General features: G+C 35.5%; 1 protein-coding gene across 1 annotated transcript; it reads left to right on the top strand.

Annotated features, from left to right (window-relative positions):
* Nucleotides 1–4922: 4922 nt before the first annotated feature.
* On the top strand, nucleotides 4923–5861 carry LOC100954792 (olfactory receptor 1030-like). The gene has a single exon (XM_003802484.1). It carries the CDS (start codon nucleotides 4923–4925, stop codon nucleotides 5859–5861), a length of 939 nt encoding a protein of 312 aa, XP_003802532.1.
* Nucleotides 5862–12812: the final 6951 nt, after the last annotated feature.

Genomic DNA, 12812 nt, shown 5'->3' with positions numbered 1-12812 from the left:
TAATTGCAAGCTTCTTTGATGTTTCTTTGCAATTGAGTCGATTTCTGTATTCTTTTTTTGACTGTAGGAAAATTTGATTTTTGAGATAGTCAAAGTTATGGGTAACATTTGGCCATGGGATGCATTAGAAATGGGAGGAAGAAATTAAAGATGACTCAGAGATTTCTGGAATACATACTTGTAAAGGGGTATCAAGCATGACAAAAAAAGAGGGTTGAGGGAGAGGAATGAAGACTGGAGGGAACAGTCTGAAGGGCCCTTTGTGATGATCTCCCAGCACCTGCCAAGACCCTACCTCTGTTGGGGGAATGTAGATTGGTGAAAAGCGTTATCAAAACCTCCCGGCTACTAACCCAAAGCATCCTCTTCTCTTTGTGCCAAATAGAAAGATGCTGAGGCTAGTCATAGATCTGGACAAGAGAGGATGGAGCAGGCTTAGCTTGATGCACTGCTGCATTTGTGTGATTTCAATTCAGAGCAAAGGAGCAAAAAAAAAAAAAAAAAACATGTCTTAGCTATATTTTCAAGTCCAAATTTGCCTGCAATAATGCTAAGGTAATTTTAATATTAGACACTGGTGTGTGATCCTTAATTGAATCAGGATCCAGAAGGAAGTGTATCAAGTTGTTATAATAACTATTATGACTGCTACTGTCTTGTTGGGTGTCATTGGGTGTTAACCCCACCTTGTTTGAAAGCCCACTCAGAAAACTACGCTGAAAATAAATAACTCATGCCAGTTGAAAACATAAATTTGAGAATGGAGAAGGTTTACATTAACTTGGGATGAGTGAACCGAGAAAGTGCAGCCTTGTCTGGCCTCCTCAGAAGGCTTTTATTGATTTCTAACAAAGGTGCATCTACAAAATGTGAAAGTGTTAAAAGATAGGATTGAAAGAATCCCAAATTCTCAGAAAGATTGGATAGAGAGAGAGAGGCTGGGTAAATGGGAGGGGGTTGCAAACAGAACAGACAGCTGATAGTGTATTTAGGAAGAGGGAGGCAGAAACTCTGTTCTATTTGGGAAAGCAAACCAGGTTTCCTAATCCAACTACATATCAAAAATTCAGAGAGCTTAATCCCTCCCACCAGTTGACTCTCCAACACCTAGGCCTAGTCCAGCCTGAATGGGCACTTCTCGGCTCTTTTCATCTTTAGTAGAGGTTTTGAAGAGCCCCCAGGGATTGCCTACCTGCGCTTTCCTCTGGATACCCCAGGATTGAGGTACCCCACTGAGAAGTTTACCTGTCTACCTCCCACACTGCCTCCACTGCAACCCTTATTGACTACTGTCTGGATCAGAGCTGCAGCATAAAACAAAATTCTACTCACATGGTTTAGCTGTGGGGATCCAGTGAAAAGATAGGGGATACAGGCCTGGTTAAAGAAATCGGCCCAGGAAGCTGACACATGGAGGCTGACTGTAGAAAATTGTTTCCACCCTTAGGCCTTAAGGACCACAGCTCAGTTAGAGCTGGAACCAGGAAAAAAATATCTCTTTTCACTTTTCTCCCCAATGCACATTCCAGGATTTCTCCTTGGAGGGAGGCAGGCACTCTAGCACACATATCTAGCACATATTCCTGTTGTATTGAAGGTGGGAAGGTATGAAAAAGAAACCGAGTTACTGCTCTCTCCTTCTCAGTTTTAATTTCATGTGCAAAGTCAGTCTGGAAACCAGACACCAAAAAGCTGTGTTGATGTAGTCCACAGGGGTTAAACTCCAGGTGGGCAATGCAAAGCAGAAAAGAAAAGACTATAGCTCTGGGCAGGAGTGGTAAACAGTTAACGACCAGCACACCAGTATTATCTGAACATCCACAATGTGTCTTATCATCCTTATTAAAAAGATAAAGTTGTAAGGCTCAAAATCGGTAAATAACTGGTTCAAGTTCAGCAAAAGTTAATTGATCTTCCAATACTTTTCTAGACTCTTAAAACTTTCTGTATCATCTACTGTTCTATCTCATAGACTGCAAGGAAGAGAACTTGATGTTTTCCCAAGATGAAATATTATTAAGTCATTCAAGACTAAAGTAAAACAAACAAAGATTCCCATTACTTCATCACTCTCAGGAGATTCAACTCCCTGGGTTTCTCAACTATCACCAGGGATAGTCAGCAAAATGGATGCTCCTCAATGAGCTTAGGATTTTCAGAGGAATGGAAAACTAATGGCTATTCATAATTTGAATGAATTTTTGCTGGAAATAGTTGAACCGTAGGGATTTCATCCTGAAGTGACAGTTCCCTTATAAGCTCCTCAGGTTTGGCCTCTCCATTCTGTCATCGTAAAATCCCTCTTCTTACTCAGGTAGGATTACACTATAAAATAATATTTTGGAATATAGAAATAAATATTTTAATCAATAAAAATAAGTTGAGCTGAAATACGTTCTAGTGAATTAGCAAATGTCTTCATGAAAATGCTACTATTCCCACAACAGGTGTTTACAGAATGATGTTTACAGAGGGTTTACATAATGGAATGTGGACTCCACTGAAGAGAATGTTAACTTCATCTTTACGTACTGAGAAAGCACCAGTCTGGGCTTCCTGAGTCTACAACCAGGTTAGGTAACATCCTTGTCCCTAAAGAAGCTCATGCTTTGATGTTGAGTCTCATCCTAGATCAGACCTGAATCATCCATCAAATCACACTAGTAGTCACAACTTAGGAAGTGCTTACTGCACAGCAGACATATTCTTAAAATGTCCTCTAAATTAATTCTCCTGTTATTAACCAAATTGTATGAAAGAGAAGAGTAAGACACACAGAGAGCAATCACTTGCCACAGACCACACAGTAGGAAACCAGAGGAACCTGGATTTACATCCAGAGAGAGTGACTGCAAACTCTCAGTCACTATAATACTCTGCTGAGGCTCAGGAATCGACCTTGGTTACTTTGGCTTTGTGAAGAAAAAAAGGAGTGGTATTGCATAATCTTTCTGGTTCCTTTTAAGTAAGTGCTACTTTTTGTATCTTGTAATGTCCTGTACCCCCTTCATGAAGAATGGGACACTTTGGGGCTCACCATCTATATTAATTATTTAAAGTTAATGAAAAATATATGTTATGAAAGAATGTTTTCTAAATTTGTCTTTCTACTTTAAATTGAACCATGACTACGTGTTAAGGAGGCTCCACCCTTGTTTAAGCCAAAGACTGACCTGCAGAACTCTTTGGGAGACTGAAGAGTGGCAGCGTTTAGTCGAGAACATCTCAGGGAAAGACGAATGTCAGGGGGCAAAACCTCACATGTTCCCACAGCCACTTCTCTCCATGTGCAAAGCTTCTCTCTGAGATATCTTTGCTCGAGTCCGAAGGATACTCTGTTCTTTTCTTATAAGTAAGGCGATTGCCCTCAAGTACTCAGTTAAAATTGTCTGGACTGTGTTACCTTTTTTCCCCACAGTAAAATGATGGAGATGTTAGTTATTTTGAATCTTGACAAATATTTCAATAAATAGATGCAAGTGAAAAATACCATTTTAGTGCTAAAATAATATTTTCCTATTTGGAAATTATTATTAAAATAATTGTTAAAATTTAGTAGGATTCTATTAGTTTAAAAAAAGATGAAGACCAAATAATTATGATTCCACTGATTTACTATTACCTTGGTCAGTAAGTCCAAAGTCCTCTGTACAGAATAAGGTAATATAATGGACAATATCTTGAGTGTTGAATCTACTAATTACCTTGAAAAGTGACCTTTTCCCAGTGCCGGTATGGTAGTTAATAAAAAAGCTATTGACATATTATCAGTATAGCACTGTCAAATCTGGACGTGTGTCATCAAACAAAGATGCCAATATTTCCATAATGGTCTTCATGGTTCCATTTATCCTGCCCAAATATTGGGAGATGCACTTCATGATATTGTAAGTATGGTCTCAGATGTACAGTTAAGATTATTATTTTGCCATGATCTGTTACATATTTTAAAGAACTCATATTGAATCCATATTATATTTATCTTAATTTTACAAGTGTTAGAATGAGGCAGAGTTAAAATAAAGTCATTTCTTTTTTTGTCTGAGGATATGAAAACCAATTTTTCATAATTTCTCCCTTTCCCTGAAGTATTTGCATGCACTCCTTTTCCCTTAATTGTCCCCCATAAACATCTATAGCATCACAACATATGTGTGTGTGTACCCCACATAAACATGCACACGGATATTGTCTATGCACTCTGTGTCTGTGTGTACATCTTTCGTATTGAAAATTTTTTAGAGTTATTGTTGTTCTATAACAGCCAACTTTTACCTCAGTTGGTCAAAAATACAGAAAACAATGATCTTGAACTAGGTTTTAAAAGTTAAGTTTAGACTCCCCAATTTGTAGCTGAGCTCCTCACCCAGGCTAAAGTGGGCATAGTGAGCAGTATACTACAGGGTAATGAAACAGCTTCGAAATTATCTTGGGTTGAGAGGGGCAAGTGAAGAGTTCTTTGTTCTATAAAGGTAAGCACCACACAGCAGTTCCACTCCCCTATGTTCACTCAGCTGTGAAAAGTGTAGATGAATTTCAATGCCAGATGCTTTAGATAATACATTCTAAGGTATATTGTAAAGCAAAACGTTACAATTTAAAAAAAAATCAATGTTTACCTTCAGTGTTCAAGAAAGGTCAATGAACACATATGAAGAAGACTTGCAAAAAGATAAAAGATAAGGCTCTTCAAATATGAAAGGACTTGCAGAAAATCATTTGAAATATAATTGCTTTTGCGTGTGAGGAGCTCTATATTAACTTAGATGTTTAAAGCATCAATCATATGCTCACTAGGCTGTTTATTTACAAGTTTTAGAGAAGAGGAAGAAATATTAGATGGGGGCAATGAATAGATGACAAAAGCCACATGTATTTTTATTTCCATTTCTTTAGATCTCATTAGAAGCCAAGCAAACACAATGTTAAAGAAAAACTATACAATGGTGACTGAGTTTATTCTCCTGGGACTGACAGACCGAGCTGAGTTGCAACCTGTCCTCTTTGTGGTGTTCTTAGTCATCTATCTTGTCACAGTCAGTGGCAATGTGAGCATGATTTTGTTAATCAGAAGTGACTCGAAACTTCACACTCCAATGTACTTCTTCCTGAGTCACCTCTCCTTTGTCGATCTGTGTTATGCCACCAACATCACTCCTCAGATGCTGGTTAATTTCTTATCCAAGAGAAAGACGATTTCCTTCATTGGTTGTGCTATACAATTTCACTTTTTCATTGCCCTGGTGATCACAGAATATTATATGCTCACAGCAATGGCTTATGACCGCTACATGGCCATCTGCAAGCCTTTGCTATATGGTAGCAAAATGTCCAGATGTGTCTGCCTCTCTTTTGTTGTTGCTGCTTATATTTATGGCTTTGTGAATGGTCTGGCACAAACCATCCTGATGCTCCGTCTGTCCTTCTGTGGACCCAATGAGATTAACCACTTTTACTGTGCAGACCCACCTCTCATGGTCCTCGCCTGCTCAGACACCTATGTCAAAGAGACCGCCATGTTTGTGGTGGCTGGTTCCAACCTCACCTGCTCTCTCACCATCATCCTCATCTCCTACATCTTCATCTTCACAGCCATCTTGTGCATCCGCTCTGCTGAGGGCAGGAGCAAGGCCTTCTCCACTTGTGGCTCCCATCTGACAGCTGTCACCATCTTTTATGGGACACTGTTCTGCATGCACTTGAGGCCCCCTTCTGAGGCATCTGTTCAACAGGGAAAAATTATAGCTGTTTTTTATATCTTTGTGAGTCCTATGTTAAACCCATTGATCTACAGTCTAAGAAACAAAGATGTTAAAAGAGCAATAAGCAAACTTATCCAAAAGAAACTGTTTATTAAATGACATAGATGTTTTGGTCACAGGTCACATAAAATATCCTCATTACCTGACTAAGTAATGAACATTTCAAGTTAACAAATCACTGTTATTGAGTAATTCTATCTTTCATAATTTGTGCATATGATTAGAATTATGTGTCAAATTATTAGCTAGAGTTTACAGTGCTATCTCAATAAATTTGAAAAAAAGAAAGCATAGATAGTCAAAGACAAGACCACAAGGAATAGTTAGTGCTCTGTAAAATCAATACAAAACAGATGAGCCTGGGGCGGCGCCTGTGGCTCAAGGAGTAGGGCAGTGGCCCCCAGATGTGGCGGGTTCAAGCCTGGTCCTGGCCAAAACTGCAAAAAACAAACAAGCAAACAAACCAAAAAACAGATGAGCCTATCCATAGTACTCCTGCTGATGCAAACTTTTAAAAGATATATTAAATGTCATAGAGATGATAATTCATTCAATTTTTATAGTGCTTAATAACTTCTAAACTATTTTCTAGAAATTCATCAACCATAATAGGTGAGGATTCTTTTTCTTTTTTCCTTTTACAAATTGCATAAAAATGAGGATCATGTGAGTATGGCTTTTACTATTACTCTAAGATATATCATCAGAATGATATTTTTGATCCAATAAAATTCTCTTTCATAAAGCTTTTGATAGCAATCAAATTTCCTGGAGGATTATTCAGTTTTTTGCTTGTTTTACCAGTAAAAATTCCCATCAAGATATGGCATCTCTCTCCACTATTTTATTATTATATTGTTCCCTGTTCTCTTTAAGTAGATTTGATGTTTTATCCATATGTGTATGTGTGTGTACATATATATATATATCCTTGTTTATGGGGGGTGTGTGTGTGTATGTATAATTGATCATAAGATAACATTTTCATTTGTTTATTGCTTATTTAAATTTTTTTCAGAGGAGTCCAGGTCCTATACTTTGTCTATTTTTTAAATTGTGGTGTTTATATTTTTTCTTATTCATTTTAGACTTTTTTCTTAAAGATATAAACCTGTTTCTTGTTATATATATGAACATATAAATATAAATATGTGTATATTACATTTTACCTCTTTTGATTATGTCATTGAAATGTTCAAATTTTATCTTAAAATATTGTAAAATTATTTATATTGCTTTATATGTTTCTTTGGTTTTTTGTTAGTTTTTATTGATGCACAGAGGCACATATTTTGGAGTATGTATGATAATTTCATATAGTCATACAATCAAATGAAGGTAATTGGGATGTCTGCACTTTAAATTTTTATCTTTTCTTTACAGTAGGAACCTTCAAATTATTTTCCTGTACCTATTTCAAAATGTACTATTGATTAATGTTAATTATATTCTCCCTACTGATCTATCAGACATAAGGTATTCTTTTTTCTGTGTATTTATACTCATTAACCCTCATTAATCCACCTCTTTTCATCCCCTCTCTCCCTGTTAACCACCCATCTCCTGGTTTTCCTGAGATCCACTGTTTTAGCTCTCACATGTAAGTGAGAACTTGTGATAGTTCTTTCTGTGCTTGGTAATTTCTCTCAACATAATGACCTCCAGTTCCATCCACGTTGCTGAGAATGACAGGATTTCATTCCTTGTAATGTCTGAATAATATTCCGTTGTGTACAAGTATATAAACCACATGTTCTTTATCCAGTCATCATTTGATGGACATTTAGGTTGACTCCATATCCTGGTTATTGTGAATGTTGCTGCAATCAATATGAGAATGCAGACTGATTTTTTTCTATTAGAGATATCTTCAGCAGTGGAATTGCAGGATGATATGGTGGTTCTATTTTTAGTTTTCTAAAGAAGCTCTAACTCCACTGTAGTAATTTCCATCCCAAACAACAGTGTAGGCGGGTTCTCCATTCTTCATGTTTCATCAGTATTTATTATTCTCTGCCATCTTGATAACAGCTATTCTAACTGGGAAAAGATAATATTGCTTTGTGGTTCTGATTTGCATTTCTCTGATAACTAGTGATACTAAATTTATTTTTCATGTATATGTCAGTCATTTATATGTCTTCTTTTAACAAAAGTCTACTCAGGCCTTTTGTCCATTTTTAAATTTGTTTATTTTCATGTTTTATTCTTTTATTATTGAGTTGTTTGACCTCTTTATATATTTTAGTTATTAATCCCTTGTCAGATGGTGAGTTTGCAATTATTTTTTTTCCTATTCTGTGGTAGACTCTTCACTTTGTTGGTTGTTACTTTGCTGTGCTGAAGAGTTCTAGTTTGATGAAACCCCATGTGTCTGGTTTTTTTTTTTTTTTTTTCTGTCTATGTGTTTGAGATATTAACCCAAAAAGTCTTTGCCCAGACAAATGTCCTGGAGTATTTCCACAATGTTTTCTCCTAGCAGTTTCATGTCTTAGATGTAAGTCTTTAATCCATTTATATTTGATTGTTGTATGTGGTGAGAGATAAGAGTTTGTATTTCATTCTTCTGTATGTGAATTTCCCAGCACCATTTATTAAAAGACTGCTCTTTCCTATCGTAGGTTTTTGGTATCCTTGTCAAAAATGAACTGATTGTAAATACATGGATTTGTTTCTGAGTACTCTGTTCTGTTCCACTGGTTTATGTATTGTTTTTTATTGCAGTGTTATGCTAATTTGGCTACTATAGCTTTGTAGACTTTAATGTCGAAAAGTGTGATCCTTGAAGCTTGTTCTTTTTACTCAGAATGGCTTTGGTTGTTCTATGTCCTCTGTGGCTTCATAAAAAAATTAAGATTTCTTTTTCTATTTCTGTGGAGAATGTTGCATGAAACCTACTTTTTTATCCTATAGTAGTATCTATAAGAATGAGAAAGCAGGAAAAAAAAAAAAAAAGAAAAAAGGTAACTATACTCTCTCAGTCCTGGACCTACACTTGTGTCTTGATAGCCAACATTGGTAGAGTATGGTTTAACATGCTCTGTGAGCTGTCATCAGGTCTGCATGCTTTGATCATCATTTCCTACCCAGACTGGGCCAGTTCCCAAACTGGTAGATGTGTGCCTTTGACATATGAAGAGTGATTTCAAGAAAAATAAAGCAAGAAATGGAATGAGTGAGTGAAAAACTCCCTGACAATATCAGAGCAGGTCTTAGTAGGACCAATACCTACTCAGTTTGTGAAAGTGCTTTCTGGGTATATGCATCATAAATATGAAAGTCCTGACACATCACCCTCTTTAGTTTGTTAAAGGAATAGTGAGGAGACAAATATATACATGTAGGCACATATAGTGACAATATGATGGAGTCATTGAGGCTAGGGCTGACATGACATAGCTGGTCTGGTTGGTTTGGGTCCTAAGTGATTTGTACCTCATGTCTCCCATTCTTCTAGTTTGTGAACTCAGTTTTAACTGAATGCAATTGATGTAGGAGATTAACTTTTGAAATAGAAATTTTGTTTTGGGTCATGAAGTATGTCAATTACTGTCTATTATAGGTAATGGGTTGTGGCAATTACTATTGTTTAAGGTAAGTGTTACTTACTGTTGCTTAAGAAAAGAGTTAATATAGTTCTTGTTTTTAATTTTTATGTATGAAATTGTGATTTTGGAAATGGAAAAACAGTCACAGAGAGGCTGTTCTCACTGTTCTCCAGAATCACTGGCCTTCTGACAAATGAAGTTTGGTGGACCTATTCCCATCTTTGCATATTGATTGACAGTGACAGTTGTCAGGACCCTCTTCATCTGGTAACATATGGATATGGACTAGAGGGAGCAAATAAAAGGGCAGGGTGAGAATTGCAATCAGGAAGAATAGGAAAGAGCAGAGGATCACATAAAGCCAAGTCATTCATAAGTGGGCTTTGTACTTTACTTTTTCACACTAACCTATGAGAGTCTTCTCTCCCCATCTCCAGACCATGAGTTTCATGAAGGATTAATTTTGTTGGTTATTCTGTCAGTACATAGGATAGTACCTACTCCATAAAACACATTCACTAAATATTGCTGAATGAATATATAAATTAATGAATGAAGTGAAAACTATTTTCTAGTAGAAGTGAGTCAGAATCCTATTTTAACTTGATTTTGAAGATTGGAGGCAGTATCTGGTCAAATCTATACTATTTAATTCAATGCTGTACTGAATAGAGTCTTGGGACCATGAAAGATATTTTATTTTCCTCCAAATTCCTAAGATACCCTCCCAGGTACCTGTGGTTCACTGGAGAGAAGGTAATTCAATTACCTAAGTGAGTGATAAATGTATGCTTTAATTGTGAATTAACATATTTCAGATTTTGGACTTTTTAGTGTCTTGTGGTCACTAAATCTCATAAGAATGATCTCAGCCTTCATGAGGTTGATCCTCTTGTTTGGATTCTGAAGCAGCACTTTCTACTTTTTGGAGAATTAATTGACCATCTCTTAATTCTGTCTGATATTCCATTATAGTCAAAATTTACATATTATAGATACTTACAGATGTTGAAATTCTTTCTGTGTAGTTATTTACTGTTCATATACTTTTTTTGTGAAGTGTCTGCTTACAACTTAGAATTTTGTTAATTAACCTGTTTATATTTTGATCAATAAATTATGGGGGATATTTATATATTCCGAATACAAATCCTTTGTCAGAATTATTTAATGTGAATGAATGACTTATGGCCCTCCTGTTCTATAGTTTATCTTTCCATTATCTTAGCATAATTTTAGAGAATGTTGCCATACGGGTCTCGCAGAAGAGCAATGTTACGGAGAATAAGCATGCTTATGTGTTTTAAATAAAGGTGACCATCTGCTTGCTCAGGCAAAATGGCGAGCTTCTTTATTTGTCCTTGGTTTATATAGGGAATTTTGTACATGTGCATAATACAGCAATGACCTCATTGATCCATTTAAACATCATGTGACTACCTCATGATTAGCTTCCAATAATCCACCCAACATACACCTTTTGATATAACCCTTTCAACATAACCCAATTTAACATAACTTAATGGAGAGCATGTTGTTAGCCATTACTTCTTTGCTCTTATCTGATGATGTCTGAGGCTATGGAGGAACAAGATAGATTGGATACCTGCCCTTGCTGGCCTTGCAGTTTGGAGGCTGTTACTTCGGATCTTTAAACAAGGCATAAAGAAACTTCTTGGGCATACAGGAATTTGTGTGCAAACCTCTGCTCCCATGTAGGTCTTTTTTGCTGGAACATTTTATAAGGAATTTTCAGGCTGGACTTCTCAAAAGCCTTTCATGAGCCCTAGTTTCATCTGTGCCATTAGATGAATGGCATTAGATACCTGTATACATTGGGTAAATTCCTCTTCTCTTGAGGTCTCCGAGCACATTTCCATTCCCAGACCTGTCATCAAGCAACCTTTGTTACTTACCACAGATCAGGAAATGTTATTGATGGGTATCTGCCCAGTTTTCCAGAGAGCTTTTTTATTGGCCTTATAAAACCAACCTTAATTCCTTAACACAGTAAATGCTATTCTAGCTGAAGCCTTGGTCATGTTAGGCTCACAACCAACCTGGCCACATGGGATTCTGCCTCAGTTTCTTACAAGTATGCCTACACAAATTCTTTTCACTGCTCTCTCTCAAATGGCTTTTTGATCAGAGGCATATAGGCATTTTGCCTATAGAGAATACATGTTTTAAAATTTGATGACACTCATATACACACACACATGTGTATATACATATATACACACATATATAAACATGTACAAACATATATATTTAAAGAAGACCATGAAGCATGTGTCACTATTAATGCTGTTCTGACCTTCCTAAAAAAATCTTTGTTTTTTTCAAGATTATTAAAATATTCTTCTATTTGTATTTATTTTCCTAGAGCACTTATAGATTTAGCATTTACATTTAGATATATTATTCCCATGAAGTTAATTCTGCAAGATTGACATATGGTGTGTTATAGAATTTAAAGTTAAATATTTCCATCCAAATATCCAATTTTTCCAGCAAGAATCTTATTAAAATACCTTTGACCTTTGTTTAAAAATCCATTGGCTGTTATATGGATCTATTTCTGGAGTCTCTGTTCTGTATCATTAATCTATTTATCTTTTGACCTGCATTTTAAGTATAATTAAGTTCTTAGTAACCATTAGGTGTATGATATTAACACAAGGAAGAATTTTACTCAAACTTATTATATTTTTCTAAGAAATCCTTCTGAAACCTGTTCAAATTATGCTTGAAGACATTAAATATAAAGTTAATGTCATTTTGCTTCAATTAAAATGACCTATTGGTGTACTGTTAGAAATACCTCTAATGAATGAGCTATGTAATTATTATAATGGTCCAATAATTGTATACAACCTACTGACTGTGTAAGTTTAGGTAATATAAATTACCTAAAGTTTTGTATTCTCTCTCTCTTTCGCTAATCTAAGTTTTTAAAATATCATGATGTACTTTACAATCAGCTCAACAAATTTTGAAAAATAAAACTACTGAAATATTGATGGGACTGACATTAAAACTATTAGTCTGTTTAGGAAAAATTGACCTATTGACAATATTGAATATTCTGATCTACCAAGTAAGATTTATTTCTTCATTATTTCATTCTTCTTTAATTTCTCTTTGCAGAGTCTTGTAATTTTTAGTGTGTATCTTTGCACATCTTTATTGTATTTATTTCTAACTAATTTATGCTTTTGATGTTATCACATTGAAATTTTACAATTTAATATTCCATTTGTGTTTTGTTTTTATACAATTAATTGTATAACTATAATATAAATGTTTTTGCATATCAACCTTATAATCAACATAAACTTTCAAAGTATATGCTTAACTTCTTTTTCACATATTTTAAAAGATTTTATATAAGGATGGCCCAGGTGAAGAGTTCTAGCTTTATTGTGCAATACTTTATGATCTCATGGGAATTAAATGGCACAAGTAATGAAAGCATGAAAAATTTTGCAAAGCATTAAAC

The sequence above is a fragment of the Otolemur garnettii genome, unplaced genomic scaffold, assembly GCF_000181295.1.
Source record: "Otolemur garnettii isolate 467f Iridium unplaced genomic scaffold, OtoGar3 scaffold00247, whole genome shotgun sequence".
NCBI lineage: Eukaryota > Metazoa > Chordata > Mammalia > Primates > Galagidae > Otolemur > Otolemur garnettii.
This window is presented reverse-complemented; position numbering and strand designations above follow the sequence as displayed.